Source organism: Macrobrachium rosenbergii, chromosome 8 (genome assembly GCF_040412425.1).
Source record: "Macrobrachium rosenbergii isolate ZJJX-2024 chromosome 8, ASM4041242v1, whole genome shotgun sequence".
Classification (NCBI taxonomy): Eukaryota; Metazoa; Arthropoda; class Malacostraca; order Decapoda; family Palaemonidae; genus Macrobrachium; species Macrobrachium rosenbergii.
The window spans coordinates 13,095,567-13,115,755 of NC_089748.1; the positions used below are offsets into that span (position 1 = coordinate 13,095,567).

The window sequence follows — 20,189 nt, forward strand, 5'->3', positions numbered from 1 at the left end:
CGCCAGGTTCCAGCTTTTCACACAAATTAATTATTAATTCCATAAGTTTAAAACTAAAATTTTAGCTGGAATTTATTTTTAAGAACTTATCTTGCTATTTTTGATGTTTCCATGATCCTTGCTAATGAAATCTGAGAAAAATTTCGAATTTATTCGGAGCACTGGTAATGATAAACTGCACTATGTTGACTAAAGAGAGTAATGGTTCGTGGTCTCCTCATTGGGTCTGTTGTTGACAGTACGGCAGACTGCGCATGTGCATTAATCACTTCCTCTTCTAAGCAGCTTTTGACGGTGGAAGAACCTAGGCATACAGTCTCGCACTAAAGATTTGGGAAAGTGCCCTTTATCTTTGAGTCCATTATATACTCCATCAAGTGTTAGTGTTTATCACTATGACACAGTACTCAGCCATGAGACTGGCTATAAGAGAATTCTTTGACATTAGGTTGGTCACCCATGGAGCTCTGGTAGACCATGAAGGGTAAATCCTTGAGGACGAAACAAGCGACTACGCTATCAAAAATGTTCTTTTTCAACAATACTTGAGCATTTTATTTTACTGTAAGTGCCCTCCTTAAAGGCCATCCATTAGTGATGTTTGTTTATTAACAATATTTGTGTTTTAGCAAGTGGGGGCTGTCTCTAGTGTGGGAGACTTGACCAAGGAGATAATATTTTATTTCGTCCAATAAAGATTTAATTGTAGTTTAGTGCCAGATGCATGCAGCATTATAACATAAATAGGTATAGGTTTGGAATTTTGTCTTCTTGTAATGTAAAAAGCAACTGTTTTTGCAGAAAATGGTGCAGAAAGAACTGATATGTCATGCTGATGGTGATAGATTACATCCCTTTGTTCATGGATTCTTCTTGTATTTTTTTGTCACTGGCACTAGAGGTAAGTATTTTGATTACTGTTGTTCCTGTATGAATTTCATTAGTCTCAACTTCAATTAGTATGATTTTGGCATAAATTCACTTGCAGTGAGTTTTTGGGACATTGTTCAAGGTTTGAAAGAAATTTGTCTCATTGATTTTCAGGTTCCAGGTAGGTAAGAGCTTCACATCACAGCTGCATAAGATCAGCAGGTCTGGGAAGTTGGTTTGTGTGAACAAATGTTTTTTAAGATTTGCTTTGTTTCATAATAAACCGATTACATATAATTTAGTCCAGATGACAACATAGGAGGAAGGACAGAGCTACAAAAAAAATGGCTGATTTAAATAAAGGATTCCTCTGAGAGCTTCTGTCATTGAAAAATGCAATCAAACCTACAGCTCTAAAGGGAAGCAAAAGGGTTGAATCTGTAAGGCTGAGACCTTGAGAATACATTGAAACATAGAGTTTTATAATTTACTACAGTGAAAGGTAAAAGAGGACCCTACTCCCAAAATTATAGGAGTGGGGAAGTATTTTGAAAGTAATTCTTTTCTTGAAGGATGTCATAATGGAAAAAGAGAGAAGTGTATGATGATGAATGCAAAGGATATACCAACTTTAATCTGAATCAGGTAAATGTCTGACTTTTATTACAGGCCACAATTGAAAGACTCAAGAAGAATTGCAAAGTCTGACACCTACGTGTGATGTCCAAAAAGAGATAACATTAAGAACCCATTAATGAAACAGGGTTATGAAGATCTTTGATTAGGTGGATAAGCACCTAGACAAGTGTTATAATGCATTGCCACCCATTGTCTTGCCCAATCACTTCAGATAATTTTGTAAGCAAATGAGAAATCTTGTTTTTGTTACTACTTCTGAGGTGTCTTGCAGAAATGAAAAGCTTGGATATGTCCTCAGTGTCCTTTGAAGATGAAGTTACATTGCTTTGATTGGGCAAGGAAGACTGTCCTTGTCATGGCAAGTATGAAAAGAGATGGGAAAGTGAAGGGTGCAGCATTTTCACTCAGGCCACTTGGAGCTGTGTCCTTGCTGCAGAGTCTAATGCAAAGAACTATCCTTTTCCTCATGCATGCTCTGACCCTTTTAAGTTTCCCATTATTAGAGGAAGAGAAGACAGAAACCTCTAACAATTTTGCAAGGTTGAAGACAGCAATGCTGCCTTTGTTGGAAAGCCTATGCCTCAGCTGGAAAACTCAATGAGAGAATAACATCTCAGTACAACCAGAGTTATCAGCGAAAAACATTGGTGCACCATCTTATTTGGTACCACTCAGACTGTCAGAAGGCAATGTATTGATTCCCAGATCTCAAAATGTACGTATGAGAATGGTAACCCTCCAGTCTATTGGGTTTGAGAAAGCACAGACGTATGTTGGGTTTTTGGGAGGTGGGGAAACAAACGATGATTTCATGCAGATGCCTGGTTTTGTACTGAACTATGTGAGGGAAGGCCTTGATCCTCCTTCTTTGTCTGACTATAACAATACTGTGCTCTTGGAGTAGACCTCAGTTAAGGTTTCATATTTTTGGCCATTGTCCTGATGACAGTAGTGACAAGTAACTCGCATGTTGCCTTCAACCCTATGGGTAAGCACAGTATCTGTAAATGTTGTCTTATTCGACCTGTCTTGCTCTTGTGACACATGAAAGTGAGGGACCAGAAAGACTGCACTATTCCCAGATCTTGATGTGGAGGTCGATGTTCTGTAGGATTCCTGCCCTACTGTGAGACTAAAGCCTGCCAAATCTAAATTTGCCACAAAATCCTCTGGATCTTTTCATCCTTTAGATAAAACCGGGCTCAAAAGTATTCTCATTCTACATAAGATTCCTTGTAGTAAGTTCTAAGAATGTCTTCCTCCTAGCCTATAAATTTAGTTGTGCCCAAAATTCTGCTGGTTCAAGAGATGGTAGAAACAGGATGAATGCTGGGTAACTGAAAACAGAGTTACCAAAGAAGATACCACCTAATACTTATTGCCCTTCCAAGTCCTGATGATAAGCTCCAGAGAGACTGAGGTGAAGAACCATTCTAGTCTCTTGCTCCTGCCATTCCCAGTAGATTTTTTGTTGTTGAAGTAACTGCTCTTCCAGTTTGGAATGCAGTTAAAATTCTCCTGTTGCAAATACCATGAAGAGGTACATGCTGCATCCTACTGCTGAAAGATGGGAACTGTGCTGGCTGTTCATAAATCCCCATGCAACCATACCTTAGCATCTGTTTCTGGAGGACTATTCTTAGTTGAACCCCTAAGTTCTTGTAGGTCTCCAAACAGTTAAAATCAGTTGTATGTGGTTTCTTCACCATGTCTTGCACCAAACAGTACATGTATGTACAGTTATGTGTGTCAGCCAGAGGTGTGGAAGGTCCAGAAAAAGGATAAGCCCAAGGAATCCCAAGAGCTTATCTCCTCTTGCAATGTCTGATGTTAGCTGTCTAGTATAAGATTGTGTTGGTGCACATGCCTCAAAGATAGGTAATCATCCTAAGCTTTCTCCTTTCATTGACATGGCCAAGAACTCTATGAATCAGTGAATGATGCCCACCTCTGAAGCTATTAGCTAAACCAAAGAAGGAGGAGAAATGCACATAATGTCTCATGCTGGATGTGTTGGGCAATGTGGCCAAAGAAGCTGATGTCCAGTCCTAGGTTAGAGGGTTCACCTTAAAGAATCCAACCTTTCTGGGTGGTTTGGAGGATAAAAACTTAATTTCTAGTTGAGGAAGGCAATGCAGATATTGAGAAATTTTGGGCTGTTTTAGGGTAAATTTCATGCTCTGTCCATTGACAATGGATAAACTTGCTGAAATATCACTCAAGAGTCTTGACTTCTGGCATTGCCAAGTGTCTTGTTTACTAGAATGGCTCCTCTGGCAAGCTTTTCAGGAGCCAAGGTATTTAGCTTAGTGATCTTTTTAAATTACTTACTGTATATAACTTACCAGAATTTCTGAAATGAGCTTAGGTCATCTAGTATTAAGTAACATGACTCCATTGCCAACATTCTTCTTGCTGTGAAAAACGGTTTCTGACATGGATCCTATTATTACTAAGTGCTTGGCTGTGCCACATACTTAAACCCTGTTGCATGAGGTCTTAGGTGTGTCCATTCATTTAGTTCCAGTTGCTATCATAGCTCCTATCATGAGCCTGATTATCAATGCAAGATTCAAGAATTCCTTCATATGAGTTTGATACTCAGTGCAAGGATTCACTGTCATATTACCTTGTGTTTCCTGTTTGTAGCATAACCCTTGATGCATTCTTGATGCGAGAGTTGACAGGTGATCTAAAGTCTGGATCATGTCAGTATTGTGCCTCTGCTGTGAACTTGACTTTGGTTGTAAGAATTCTCAGATGTGTTGTAGTATGGAGTAGAAGTGGCATGTAATGAGCTCAGTCCTTGATCCAAGAGCTCACAGGTACCTGTAGCATTGCTCCTGGAAAGGGAAGTTATTAAATTTTGTTGGTGAAGTAGAAATTCTTCCTTCATGGGTCCATTAGAGCAGCTCCTGTGCTCATGGTACTCTTGTTGATCTCTGCCATCAGTCACTGCTACCCTTGGCATTCACTGTTTATCCTAAGGTTAACTAGCTTCCCTTGTTTAGTGCAGGCTCTTATAGTTAGCTAGTTTTGGTCACTGCTGCATTCTATTGCTTCCTCATCATTGATATCAAGATGACTCTGGCCCATGTCTTAGGCTTTATAGCTTGGAAAACGTAGACGAAGTAGAAGCATGAAATGAAGAATTAATATTCTGAATGGCATCAAGGGGCAAAATTGTTCAAGTGAGCAAATGGAAACAGGGAAACCATCTCAAAGGAAACTAGTTACATGAAACTTGCAACCAAAAGGAAGGTTACTGACTTGATAAGCAAGGAAAATGAATGGCAAGAACTACTTAGACCATGAAAAACACAACTGAATTGGTCTTTTGTCAGAACTATAAATGCACCTACAGTTATGTGATGCTTAGTATCCACAATATTTTATGTGAAATAGAATTTCTGTATTTTGCAGAAAACTGCAAAACTTTACTACACAAAATTGTGAAAGCATGAAAAAGGGATTTTGACAAAGGAAAAATCTATTTCTGAGGAAGGTCCCGTGTCACCCGGTGAAATTCCATTACAGCACGAATTTCTAGGTATAATATGCTAGATATACCAGAGAAAAAGAGCTTTCAGGAAAGCTGGGGTTACTACCCCCAGTCGAGCGTCTTCTAGGAAGACGTCGGTATAACGAAGGGTGAGTGAAATACCACTACCACTGAAACATACTCGAAAGATCTCTCCCTATCAAAACCCCCGGAACAGAGCGGTGAGCCGTTACAGCCCCTACACTCAACACCCGCCAGGACGGCGACACCAGCGCCACCTACCTCATTCCATGCTAGCACTAACCCCAGACTTGGCATGTGCAAGAAAAAAGGGGGGGGGAGCCATAGGTGAGTCAGGGAGGGTCACCGGGTGACACGGGACCTTCCTCAGAAATAGATTTTTCCTTTGTCAAAATCCCTTTTCTGAGTCCAGTCCCGTGTCAGCCGGTGAAATAGTGACAGAGAATCATGCCAAGGCTGCAAACTACGAGGAAACTGGGTAATCTGAAGAAAAAACATAAATTACGAAAGCAGTTTTAATGAGGGAATCTCTTACATGTGAGAAAAACACTAAACCTAAGGCACATCAAAGACTTAAGACTAGAAAGATCAGGGGAGGTCCCCAGCACGACGGGGAAGGGTTCCCCAAAACCACTCAACATTACTAAAGTACAATATTACACGAAATTGGATAGGTACAATGGTGTATACAATTTCAAATGGCACATATAATCTTAAAACTACACACGCAAACTTAAGCTAAACACGTAAGAGATCAACCAATTAGCAAGCAAAACACACAGTGCATATACATATATCTGGGGTACATGGAGCAAAATAAAAACCGCCCAGTACCCCACAAGAAAACACAATCGTAACATGTCAGATTACAGTTTCCAGTCAACAGAGACAAATTACATCAATATGAGGAGCAAGGCAGTGAGGCATGATCAACCAGGAGGACAAGCAGAGAAGTAAATGAGGCAGGCGGGCGGGGGGAAAGGAGGATAAGGATATGATTGGTTAAGGTGGGGAGATGACACTTCCCACAGCTATGGTAGAAAATTTCAGGGCTTCGAGCGATTTTAAATAGTGGCGTTTAAACACTAGAGGTGATTTCCAACCCGTGTATTTAGACAATTCTGAGAAATCCATATTATGAAAGTAATTAATGGAGGTAGCAACTGCTCGAATATCATGAACCTTAGGAACTGAATCTGGGTTGGCTTGTTTATTAAAATACAGAATTTGTTGTCTTATACCATTCAGTGATAGAGTACCACCTTTCTCCCTGATAAAAGAGGACCCGACTTACTCTGTGGAGTTCTTAAAAGGTAAGATTTAAGTGTATGAACTGGACATAAAGACTGGTCTTGTGGAAGGGCACCACCTTCCAAGGAGACCACCTGTCTTGTGGGTCTTCGTTTTGGCTAAGAATCTAGGATCAGGGGAAAGGAGGACCTCTCCGGAAGGGAGGAAGTTCACAAAATTATCACCTCTAGTGAGAGCTGACAGCTCTGAGATTCTAGCACCTGAGGCCAAGCTAATCAGAAATAAGGTCTTCCTTAACAGATCCTGATAAGAGCATTGAAAGTTATCTATCTCTGATGCTAACTTAAGGACGTCATTGAGAAACCACGAACGGAATGTGGGCGTGATACGGGTCTCAGACGAGCGCATGCTCTGGGGATGGATGAAAAATAGGAATCTGTAAGGTCGATTTTAAAGCCGTATAGGAATACTTTCTTCAGGGCTGACTTGGCTGTGGTAATAGTGGCCGGAGCAAGGCCTTTTTCAAACAGTGATCTAAAGAAAGATACTCCTAAATTAGTCGTCATGATCTTGGCTTCAGATGCTTTCAGGAAGGAGGCTAACTTTTTGACTGCTGAATCATATTGTCTAAGAGTAGAATCTCTTTTATCTGACTCAAGAAATAGAGTGTTGACAGGGTCAATGTTTGCCCCTTTTTGGGCTGCGAATTTTACAAAGTCCATAAAACTAGGGCATTCTGAATTCTTGAGGAAGCTGACACAGTCTTGGTTTGTACTGTCTGGGTCAGTATGGGCTTGGGAACCGAAGACTCCGCAGTCCCAGTTCCTGAAGAAGAGGGAACCAATTGCTCTTCGGCCAGTAGGGGGCTACTAGGGCTAGTTGACCTTTGAATGTCCTGAGTTTGTGTAATACTTTCAACAGTAAATTTATTGGAGGAATAGATAAATTTTCTCCCAATTGTTCCAATCTATTGTCATTGCGTCCGTGGCGTACGCCTGAGGGTCCAGGTTGGGGGCCACATAACAGGGGAGCTTGAAGTTGCTTTCTGTCGCAAACAGATCCACTTGGAGACCAGGAACCTGGCGGCAAATCCATTTGAAAGATTCCGTGTCCAGGGACCACTCCGTCTCCAACGGAGTAGTCCTGGACAGGGAATCCGCCACCACGTTCCGCACCCCGCTAGGTGGGTGGCTGACAGGTGCCAGCCGTGCTTGTTCGCCAGGGAGAAGATAGCAACCATTACTTGGTTTACTCGACCTGATTTGGAGCCGCCCTGTTGATGCAATGAACTACCACTGCGCTGTCCAATACCAACCTGATATGAATCCGGTTGGGGGGGCGGATTTTCTTTAGAGTTAGAAAGACCGCCATAGCTTCAGGGTGTTTATATGGAACTGCTGGGAAGCGTCTGTGTGGACAACTAGTGCCGGAGGGGGAAACTGAAGCGGAACTGACTTGGAGAGGCCCTTGACTAAGGTCCAAGGCCGCAGTCTTGTTTTCAAGATTCGAGGGATGGAGGAGACCTTGTCTCTGAGCTTGACATTGGCTCGACTCCGCCACACTCTGTTTGTCTTTTAGTTTCGCTTTTAAGAGCAGGTCTGTCACTGAGGCAAATTGAAGGGACCCAAGGACCCTTTCTTGGGATCGGCGGGATGCCGATTGATTTTTGAGAAATTTTCTGGTGAGAGATGCTATCTCCTTCCTCTTGGGAGGCGGGAGAGATAACGTGTGAGCAGACAGATCCCACTGTAGGCCCAGCCACTGAAACCGGGACTCCGGAGTCAGGCGGGACTTTTGTCTGTTCAGTTGAAAACCTAACAATTCTAGGAAGTTGATGACTATGGTCGTAGCCTTCTGACACTCCAGAACTGTTGGTGCCCAAATTATCCAATCGTCCAGATACGCTGCTAGGGATATCCCTCGGGACCGGAGTTGTTGAACTACCGTGTCCGCCAGCTTGGTGAATACCCTGGGCGCAATGTTTAGGCCGAAGGGCATGACCTTGAACGAGTAGGCTTGATTCCCGAGTCTGAAACCGAGGAACTGAGAGAAGTTCCGTGCAACCGGGACGTGATAATAAGCGTCTGAAAGATCGATGGAGGTGGTGACGGCTCCACGCGGAAGTAGAGTCCGTACCTGAGCTATTGTAAGCATGCGAAATTTGTCGCATTGTATGTAGAGATTTAGACGCGACAGATCCAGGATCACTCTTTGCTGATCTGAGTCTTTTTTGGGAACTGAATAACCTGCCTTGAAATTTTAGGTGCCTTACTTTCTTTATTGCTCGTTTGTTGAGCAATTCTGCCACATAATCTCGTAGGATTGATGAGGGTGGCTGGTAAAACCTGTTCGGAGGAGGAGGTTCCTTGATCCAACTCCAACCCAGACCTTTGGACACAATACTGTGTGCCCAAGGGCTGAAGGTCCATTGGTCCCTGAACCAATAGAGGCGACCACCTACCTGTGTTTTCTCAGTGGGAGGAGTGGGTTTGTTCCTCTACCACGTCCAGGTTTTCCCCCTTGGGGTGGTGTTCGCCTTCCCTCTGTGAGGGGCCCTGCCTCTTCCCCCCCTTGCGATTCTGTTAAGGCCGTGAAAGTAACCCCGGCCCTCGTAGGTGGGGTTGTAAGCTGGTGAAGTAACATACGAGGGCGCAGCAAGGGAATGAGCTGGTTGGACCAGCACATATTGTTGGGGGAGAGCTTTTGAAGTGGAGGGCTGTGCCGCTGCCGAGACTGGGACGGCTTGAACTACCGTCTGCTGGTGGGGCCTCTTATGTCTCCTAAAACGTTTGCCTCCTCTCGTCTGGGGGCCGCCAGATTCAGGGGTCTTGCGTTTGTAGGTGGGGATGCCCCAGCGAGAGCGCAGACTCTGGTTGGCCCTTGTAGCCTCCGTCATGACGTTCGTAACCTCTTCTTCTGGGAAGAGGTTAGGTCCCCAGATCGAGCTCTTTACGAGCTTGTTAGGCTCGTGACGGATAGTAGCGTTTGCGAAGACGAACTTCCTACATTCCAGTCTGGCCATGATGAATTCAAACAGGTCAGACTGAAAGCCAGCTAACAGGGACTTAGCTAAGACCTGGAAAAGGGGCTCGTCGGCGAGGAGACGGCAGTGGCTTCTGTGAGGCAGACGGAGTTCAGGGACCGGGCTAGCTTAGTCCGGGCATCAAACTCCGCCTTTAGCAAAGATTCCGGCAGCTTGGGGAGTTCCTCACTAAACTGTGAGGAAGCACAGAGGGGTCCAACTTCCCGACCGTGAAGGTGGACGGAGCATCCATCCAGAACTCATCACTTCCGGGAACACCAGGGAAGTGGGGTCTGTTTCCCTTAGCTGCGGTAACGGATTACCATCAAAGCACGCTCGGGCCGTAGCCAGGTGACTTTGTTCAAACAGGGAGTTGGTAAGTTGTCTCCCAGGGCAAACATAGTAAAGCTGCCCTTGAAAGGAGTTAACTTTGTGTTGTCTGCCTGCCAGTCCGTCAGAGTGCGCAGGAGAGACGACTGAGCTTGGTCCCTGGGGATGATGACGGTCTCCTGGGAACCTTATCCGAACGTATCCAAGCTTCCTCTGTCAACCTTACGAAGCCTGGATACGGGGCAAAAGATCGGCGGGAAGAACTCCAACTCCTCCAACCGTCTCGTGCCAAGACCTTCAATAGTCAGTTTGCCATCGTGTTGGATGGCCCGGAGGGGCTTAAACGCCAAGGGTTGCCAAGATCGAAGGCGGGAGTTCCGCCGTGTCGGGAATGACATACTGGGGTTCGGCTGGGGTGGGTTGGCTATTCCCGCCAGCATGTTGTCATAAGAGGCAAACTTCTCAGAAATCTTATTGTAAATACGTGGCAAACTTTTCAGATATTTGATTAAACTTGTCATTGAAGTCCTCGGAGAACCTTTGGAACATTTCTTTCGCAAAGGTCTCCTCGTCAAAGGCAGGTTGGCGAGGAGGGCTTGATCTTGTTGCCCTCTTACTCGCGCCTTTGCCGGAGGAACTAGACTTGCTCCCGGAGGCTACAGGTGCTGAGACCTTAACCTTCGACGGGGGGAAAGGCGATGCTTTCTTGGAGGACGAGGACTTATAGCCCTTCGCCTTCCATGAAGTCTTCAACTTCAACTTGGGGATAGCTGATGGAGCCCTATCACCCAAGGAGGAAGACTTCCCAAAACCTGAAAAGGAAGATATTGAAGAAGCTGGGAATCAAAGGGCGCCCGCCCCAACAACCTCACCTACCTCGCTACTTACCCCCTGGTCCTGCTCAGTAGCCATGGGTTCGAGGTCTAAGTTCAAGGCGGCGACGTCCTCTGAAACTTTCGAGTAAAGTATATCCACTTGGGGTGGCTGGGTCGCATCCCGGATCTGCTGGATGATGGGGGTGGAAAGATCTTCTGGCACTGCGGCCGCCACTTGTGCGCGGGGTAGAGCAGGTCCTCAACCGGCGTCGAGGACGTAGGGCTTCCCGACGGAACATTCCTTCCAAACCCAGCCACCCAGGCCCGGAGAGATTCCAAGGCCGACTTCTTAGAGGACTCGTCCGCCTGAAAGAAAGCCAGCAATTAGCTAAGGGTGAAAAAACAGTCCGGAAACCACATAAACAAAATTCAAAATGAGGAGCATAAAACGGAGGAAGGTTGTCACTTACCGACTCATCCTGGATGGTTGCGCACAAGGCGAAGCAAACCTCACAACCATCGGGGTGCCAGACTACCAGGTCGTCGAGCCGGACCGCGCAACCAGCGTGGGTCCGGCACACTACGTGACCGTAAGGTTGTTGCAGTGACGCGGTACACCCCGGCTCCTCACAGCGAACAGTCTGTAAGTGGAAAACGAACATGAACCTACCACTCTAAGCAATCTAAAGCTGGCAAGGCCGGGAATTTCAACTGCAGCCGGAATACTCCGGTGGAGAAGAAATACCTTTTAATAAACTAGGCCAATAAGCTCCAAAATACACAGAGTGGCAGGCAAGACTTCCAGACCCCGGAATACTCCGGGGAATGGAAGGAATGAGATAACAGGAACTCGCCGCAGGGGTTGCTTGTAAATTTAACGGCGGAACCCCCTGGCGTAGAACCAGACTCACGTATAAAACTAAGGAGAGTACTCCGAAGATAACAAAAATATTTATATTTAAATACGTATATCATGTAATAACATAAAGTAATGACGGTAAATAGAAATGCTCCGGAGACCGGAGGGATCCGCTCCCCTTATATAAATAAATAAATCCCTCTTCGCTACTACCCCGCCAGAGAAACAAGGTGGGCCAGATGCTTGTATCTTTAACATAAACCGGAGCAAAAATAATAACCCAGCCGAGTAGCCCGACGGGGCGGGAGGAGCGCGGGATAGAGTGTTCGAACACGTTCGAGCTACGAGTGAACGAATCACTAACCCAACACAGCGATGCGAGGGACTGTATGGGAGGGAGCGAATCCCTCTACCAAATAGAGAAGTCCCTGAACTCGGAGAAAACGCCATCTAGCGTCACCCGCACGAGTAGAGCAAAGCTGGAAGGGTGGGGGGGGGAGTGGGTGGAGTAGGGGAGAATGGTAGGCTACGAAACAGGAGACGGGGGAAACATATAACCCGCTCAACTGCACTACACCACTCCAAGAATGAACTGGGTCTATGGGAACTGTGATAGGAGGGTGGCCTACTACTAGGAAAGGGGAGCGACCAAGCCTCGATGCCCGACTCCTGCCTAGGCACAGCCTAATTAACCTAGTATAGGCTAGGAAAAGGGCAGGAGTACGGAGGGGAGGAGGAACAAACAAGGAGAGAAATTTTGTGCCGAGAACCAACCGGGAACGAGAAGAGGGGGCAAGAAGGCGAATAGCCTAGAGGAGACACATCCAAAGAACTCTATTCCCCTAAAGGAAGGAAGAGAACTAAGGGGCTCACTCTGCCCACCAAAAAACGACCCCGGAGGAAACAGCAACTAAAACTCCCTCAACCTGATGGACTTCCACGCCGAGGGCAAGGGGATGGAAGCAATAACCTACTCCACTAAAAAACCATCACACAAAAACATGAAATAAAAATGTGCTCAATAGGGTGCGTAGCCTACCCCGGGGCAACGGTTAGATCTAAGGCTGCTGCCACCACGAGGAGGTAAACGATGAAATATAAACGAACTGAGAGCACTATCGCCAAGAATAAAATAATAATAGCCTAATACAGACTAAAATAAAAGGGAACCCAACCTGGAGGGGGGGAACCTGGACGGGGCATCACCTCAAAAGGGCCGGTAGGCCAAATTTATGTAAATTACCAAAAAAGGGGGGGTGCCACCGCAGGAAACCCGCCAGGAGGAGAACCATGGGGCAAAATATATATATAATCTATAACGACAATGAGACAACTCCAACAGAAGGAAACTGATGGGGTCGCCTCGTGGTCGACATGGCTGGCGGGGGACGCCGTGGCGTCATAATAAGATCTCAATATTATATATAAAATGAGACCAAAACAGCCAAATAAAGAACGAAAAACCCCACTATAACATAGTACTTAACTTGGAGATAGTAAAGCTGCTCGATGACATGATGAAAGATGGAAAATTCCACAAAAAGGCACGAGCACACAAAATCAAAAGATAGTTATCACGTGCTAGAAAATGGAATGAGGTAGGTGGCGCTGGTGTCGCCGTCCTGGCGGGTGTTGAGTGTAGGGGCTGTAACGGCTCACCGCTCTGTTCGGGGTTTTGATAGGAGAGATCTTTCGAGTATGTTTCCGTGGTAGTGGTATTTCACTCACCCTTCTTTATACCGACGTCTTCCTAGAAGACGCTCGACTGGGGGTAGTAACCCCAGCTTTCCTGAAAGCTCTTTTTCTCTGGTATATCTAGCATATTATACCTAGAAATTCGTGCTGTAATGGAATTTCACCGGCTGACACGGGACTGGACTCAGAAATATAAGTATAAAATATACAAATACTGTAACATGAAATCTGATACTTGTTATAAATATTTTTTCTGTAAAGCAATGATTATTATTATTATTTAGAATAACACAAAACATACCAAATAAGAAATTGAAGCTGCATTAAAGCAAAATATTAATGAAAACTTCATTATATATAGAAATGTGCAAAGGCAAAAAAATCACAGTGTAAAGTGAAAAAGTAAAAATATGGCAGAATATGGAGAAAGAGGGAGAAAAGATATTTAACCCTCCAGAAAATACTAAAATGTTTGCAGTAGTTACAAAAAAAAGTTTTTGTAAGCATAATTTTAGATGAGAAGCATAAACAACTAAGAATGAAATGACGCAAGCTAACTATTGTATAACTAGTAACTAGTAAATTGCATGTTAGGATCACTTACTAGCACCAAGTAAATGCCAATGCCAACAACACTAGGATAATGAAGCAGCAATTCCCTCAGATCACCCCTCAAAAAAATAGATGGCAGTGAAAAGACTGAAATCATACCAGCTGGAGATGGAAAAACTTTCTCTGGAATTTTCCCAAAACCTTTTTTTTTTTAATTCACAAAAGAGAAAGATGAGGTTGAAAGGAATAAATGTTCATGTGATCAGAGAAAGATCGAATATATAAGTACTAATGAAATGACAGTCTAAAGTCTAGGAAAATGGAAGTATAGTATCAGCAGACTAAGTGTGCAAGAAGTGAAGCCCTTACATACCTGACCAGCTGTTGATTTTCTTTTGAATTGGGAATAGTGTGTCATGGAAATTCAGACATCAGATTGGACTAAATTGTAAGTAATGAATTTGTGACAAAACTCAAGTTCAAAAGTGGTTATTTAAAGAGACTTAATACTGAAAGTGCAATACATGTATTTCAAGAGTGGTTTACCTCTCTAAGGTCCAGTTTACCTTAGTATTTTGTTGAAAGATTTCTTTGCAATAAGTAATTTTTCCAAATCTCGGGCTTTTGAATATACAGTTGACCTCCATTATTCACGGGGGATAAGGGCCACAACCACCCATGAATAGCTAAAATCCACGAATACGTGACCCCCTCTTAAAATGCGTATAACTGCCTATTTTAATAGTTCAGACACCAAAGACCCCCATTAAAAATGTTTATAACTGCCTGTTTTAATAGTTCAAACACCAAATGTACCTTAAACTATCATCCTAAAATTAATATTTAAAAGTCATCTTACAATATTACCCTCAAAAATATATGGCTTACAGCTATGTGTGAAAACTAGTCATATCTCCTTGTATTCAGGCACAACCATTTTCTCTCATACAGTTTTAGTTTTAGCTTCATATTTTTATGTTTATGATACAGTAATTCATATTTCATTAACAGAGAGAGAGAGAGAGAGAGAACAAAAATACAGGCTGTGTGATTGGCTACTTCCAACCCTTCCAATCAATTGCGTGTCGTCATGGAGCCTATGTCAAAGCATATAAAAAAAGATTGTAACATGTACATATGTATGCACATGCTCATTCGATAGCTTCCTGAACTTCCTGGAGTTTTAGTTTTCATATTTTTATGTTAATGGTACAGTACTGTAAAATGGTCTAACTTTGGACGATTTTTTTTAGTTTTTGTTGCATAACTTCGTGTATAATTAAACTAATAAAATTCTTTTGGTGTCAATGGATAGCCTGGCAAAATGCCAATCAACTCTTGACAAAGAAAAAAAATTAGTGTTTGTGATGTGAACTCAACAAAACAATATTAGGGTGTCCGAAGTTATCAGTGATTTCAGCTAACTTTGGACAGGGTTGTCTATCTTCGGACACCTATTAATTTAGCATTATAACTCTATATACAGCAAATGTATGATAATTTCGGACAGCACATGGTTACTTTGGACACCCTTGAAGTTTTTTAAAAAATGCAAAAAGTAAAAGACCAACATGCATGGTCACTATGACCCTGTTTAGAAAAATAACAGGAAAAATATTTCTTTTTTCAACTATAATTTCACTATTTAATACTAGGCATTAGATCACATAGTTATCACATATTTTCATAATAGAAATAATCACAGATCATGTAAAAACTTCTCTAAGCAAAAAAAATCACAAAAAAATATCTCTGGGCATTCACATATTGCTAAAATTAAAGCGATATTTTCTGTTGCTTAACCCTTTCCTGCCCAATTGACGTCATATTATTTAATAACCCCTACCCCCTTCTTGTCTGACTGACGTAATTGAACGTAAAATTTACCGACATTTTTTGCGTGTGGTAGGGGTAAATTTTTTTTATTTTCGGACAGTTGGTGGTTTCCATAGGCTAAAGCATACCTTGGACCGTGTAACTCAGGCATCGACACGCCAGGCAAGCAGTGCCTATACTGCGCATGCGCAATTCCTGGCATAGTAAATTTCCCACAATGAAATCAGCTGATCCTACCCACGTTTCTCTCTCGTATCTTACATTTTTTTTATAAAATGTAGGATTACATTATTGGAAACACTCTGTTTGGTATCCTCTATTTTCTATAAATTTTTAGTTCCTCTACTGCGTCATAAATCCATGGCGTAGTAAAATTCTCACAATGACATCAGCTGATCGCACCCACGCAGGCCTGACAGGCCACACTTCTGTCAGAGACCATGCGTACGAGGCTGGGTAAACACGTGTGGCTGTTTACATACAGCGACGTCAATCGAGAACAGTCTCCAACATGCTTTCGCAAAGTTTTTACGGTAAAACTAGCGGAAATTTGTTAGTGCATCACGTAAGAGATGTCTGGATTTTAGGCAGGGCTCTGAATCTCATTTTTCATTATCATATATATCGATATTTAGAGAATTTTGTTGGCTTTCTCATAAAAAATAATTCATTCACCCAACTGTTATAGCTTTTGAGCTACGAACGATAATGTTGACAACGGTAACATTTTTTTTGTTTCGAACAGCTTATAACGTCAAAATGAAACTGTTGCTGTTACCAAAGCCATTTTTCTTGACTCACTTTATTCCTCAACCTTTCCTCTACATTTTTGTATATTTACAAAGTAATTTCTATGAAAAATCCGAGGTAGGGCTCTTCAAAAACAAATGTCTAGCGATAATTCTCACCTTATGCCTGGCAGTAGCGCTCTGTTTCTTACTCACTTTTCTATCAATTTTCACCAACTGGACTTATTCGTTTTTCATTTTTTTATATGTCGATATTTAGAGAATTTTCTTGGCTTTCTCATAAAAAAATAATTCATTCGCCTAACTGTTATAGTTTTTTGAGCTACGAACAATAATGTTGACAACGGTAACTTTTTTTTTCGTTTCGATCAATTTATAACGTCAAAATGAAACTGTTGCCGTTACCAAAGCCATTTTTCTTGACTTTCCCTTTATTCTTCAACTTTTCCTCTACTTTTTCGTATATTTACAAAGTAATTTCTATGAAAAATAACCGAGATAGGGCTCTTCAAAAAAAAAAAAAAATTTTCTTTGATAATTCTCACCATAGGCCGGGCAGAGCGCTCTGTTTCTCACCCTCTTTTCTATCAATTTTTTCACCAACTGGACTTATTCGTTTTCCATTTTTATATGTCAATATTTAGGAATTTTATTGGCTTTCTCATAAAAAATTATTCATTCGCCTAACTGTTATAGCTTTTGAGCTACTTAACGATAATGTTGACAACGGTAACATTTTTTCGTTTCAATCAAATTATAACGTCAAAATGAAACTGTTGCCGTTACCAAAGCCATTTTTCTTGACTCTCACTTTATTCTACAACTTTTCTTCTACATTTTCGTATATTTACAAAGTAATTTCTATGAAAAATAACCGAGATAGGGCTCTTCAAAAAAAACTTTTTTCTAGCGATAATTCTCACCATACGCTGGGCAAATCGCTCTGTTTCTTACCCTCTTTTCTATAAATTTTTTCACCAAATGAACTTATTCGTTTTTCATTATTTTATATATCAATATTTAGAGAATTTTGTTGGCTTTCTCATAAAAAATAATCCATTCGCCTAACTGTTATAGCTTTTGAGCTCTGAACGATAATGTTGACAACGGTAACATTTTTTCGTTTCAATCAATTTATAACGTCAAAATAAAACTGTTGCCGTTACCAAAGCCATTTTTCTTGACTCTCACTTTATTCTACAACTTTTCCTCTACATTTTCGTATATTTACAAAGTAATTTCTATGAAAAATAACCGAGATAGGGCTCTTCAAAAAAACTTTTTCTAGCGATAATTCTCACCATACGCCGGGCAAATCGCTCTGTTTCTTACCCTCTTTTCTATAAATTTTTTCACCAACTGGACTTATTTGTTTTTCATTGTTTTATATATCAATATTTAGAGAATTTTGTTGGCTTTCTCATAAAAAATAATCCATTCGCCTAACTGTTATAGCCTTTGAGCTACGAACGATAATGTTGACAACGGTAACATTTTTTTCGTTTCAATCAATTTATAACGTCAAAATAAAACTGTTGCCTTTACCAAAACCATTTTTCTTGACTCTCACTTTATTCTACGACTTTTCCTCTACATTTTCGTATATTTACAAAGTAATTTCTATGAAAAATAACCGAGATAGGGCTCTTCAAAAAAAACTTTTTTCTAGCGATAATTCTCACCATACGCCGGGCAAATCGCTCTGTTTCTTACCCTCTTTTCTATAAATTTTTTCACCAACTGGACTTATTCGTTTTTCATTGTTTTATATATCAATATTTAGAGAATTTTGTTGGCTTTCTCATAAAAAATAATCCATTCGCCTATCTGTTATAGCCTTTGAGCTACGAACGATAATGTTGACAACGGTAACATTTTTTTTCGTTTCAATCAAATTATAACGTCAAAATGAAACTGTTGCCGTTACCAAAGCCATTTTTCTTGACTCTCACTTTATTCTACAACTTTTCCTCTACATTTTCGTATATTTACAAAGTAATTTCTATGAAAAATAACCGAGATAGGGCTCTTCAAAAAAAACTTTTTTCTAGCGATAATTCTCACCATACATGGGCAAATCGCTCTGTTTCTTACCCTCTTTTCTATAAATTTTTCACCAACTGGACTTATTTGTTTTTCATTGTTTTATATATCAATATTTAGAGAATTTTGTTGGCTTTCTCATAAAAATAATCCATTCACCTAACTGTTATAGCTTTTGAGCTACGAACGATAATGTTGACAACGGTAACATTTTTTCGTTTCAATCAATTTATAACGTCAAAATGAAACTGTTGTCGTTACCAAAGCCATTTTCTTGACTCTCACATTATTCTTCAACTTTTCCTCTACATTTTCGTATATTTACAAAGTAATTTCTATGAAAAATAACCGAGATAGGCTCTTCAAAAAAATCTTTTTCTAGCGATAATTCTCACCATACGGGCAGAGCGCTCTGTTTCTTCCCCTTTTTCTATCAATTTTTCACCAGCTGGACTTATTCGTTTTCCATTCTTTTATATGTCGATATTTAGAGAATTTTGTTGGCATTCTCATAAAAAATAATTCATTCGCCTGACATTCATAGTTTTTGGTTCTTAACGAAAATATGAAAATAAATAAAGATTTTTTTTTTTTTTTTTCGTGCAATAACTCACATTTTTTGTATTTAGAGGGCTGGGACTCTTATTCTGACTATTCCACCATAAAATATAAACATTTAGAAAAAAGGACAGCAAAATGAACGTTGTTGGCATAAAATTTATATTTTTGCTGAATTTTCGAAATAATTATTTTTTCGCACTGTCGAAGCGCTCCCAGACACATCGGGGCTCATGTGCCCTCAGTGATGTGATAACTATACAGATATGAAAGGGTTAACTTTGCAAACTGGTGGGACCATTGCAACAATAACCTTACAAAAGCTTCATTATTAGTCATATAATACAAGAAAATAAATTAAATCAATGTGTGTCCATATCCTAACATCAAAGACACATGTGCTTACACGCATATACGCACTCTCTCTCAGACACACACACACACGCATATCAGTTTTTATTTCCTCATATATTTATGTACTACATCACAGATGATCAATGGTTTATATTACAATACTCATGATAAACACATACACACACACACACTCCACATACATGCACACACGCACACACACACACACACATGCATGCACACTCCTAATACAAATGCTGGTAGGTTATATAGCAAGAAATATAAAACTAAAACTTCTTTGAACTTTAAAAAATAAAAAAACAAAATAAAATACCATTCTTTGGCTTGTAGCAAGGAGAACTATAGTCTCCTTGCACTAACCTGGTGGAGAAGCCCCACCCACCATTGTAACTGCATAGCTTGCAGGATTCGTCAGTATTGTATCGATTTCGAATTTAATCATTAACAAACATACAAAATATAGCATATCATTACAAAAGTCATGATGTAATATATAAATTTCTTTTCTTTCTGCACAGCTGCTGTCACTGAAATACTTGTCATTGTATAAAAACAAACGAAGAAAAAAAAATGAGTGCAACTGTATGCAAAGAAAGGGGAGGCGTGCTGGTTAATTGAACAGCCATTGTTTTGGCGACAACACAAAGAATTATTTTTACTGATTTACTAATCTTTAATTTGTATTTGAATTTATGTTTGGGTTTAATCGTAAGAGCAATACTCTTTGGTTTAAGGTGATCTAAAATTAATATGCTATAGGACTATGTAAATTTTATGCTATTTTCAAGCTAATTGAAGGGGAAATATAAAAGCTGTATAATTTTTAATGTATTCATTGAAAAATAATAATACTGAATCGGGAAATATATGTCAAAAAATCATATGTATGTATCTTTCCTATATGCCAAGAAACATGTATTAAAATGACATAACGTTAAAGTTATAATTTAAAAGTGAATGTTAGCAAACGAAGGCAATTAACCACATATAGGCCTATAGCTTACGGGTTCATTTACAATACAACTGCATAAATTCATAAACAAACCTCATAATATAATTGCTTAAATGTATAGTC

The 20,189-nt window shown here is 40.9% G+C and overlaps 1 protein-coding gene across 1 annotated transcript in view; it reads left to right on the top strand.

The window, feature by feature from the left end:
• The window catches only part of Iml1 (GATOR complex protein Iml1), a 596,567-nt gene that overhangs the window by 513,176 nt on the left and 63,202 nt on the right, over positions 1–20,189 (top strand). The window contains 1 exon segment of the mRNA XM_067107292.1: positions 802–901. Coding sequence (XP_066963393.1) covers positions 802–901 — 100 coding nt within the window.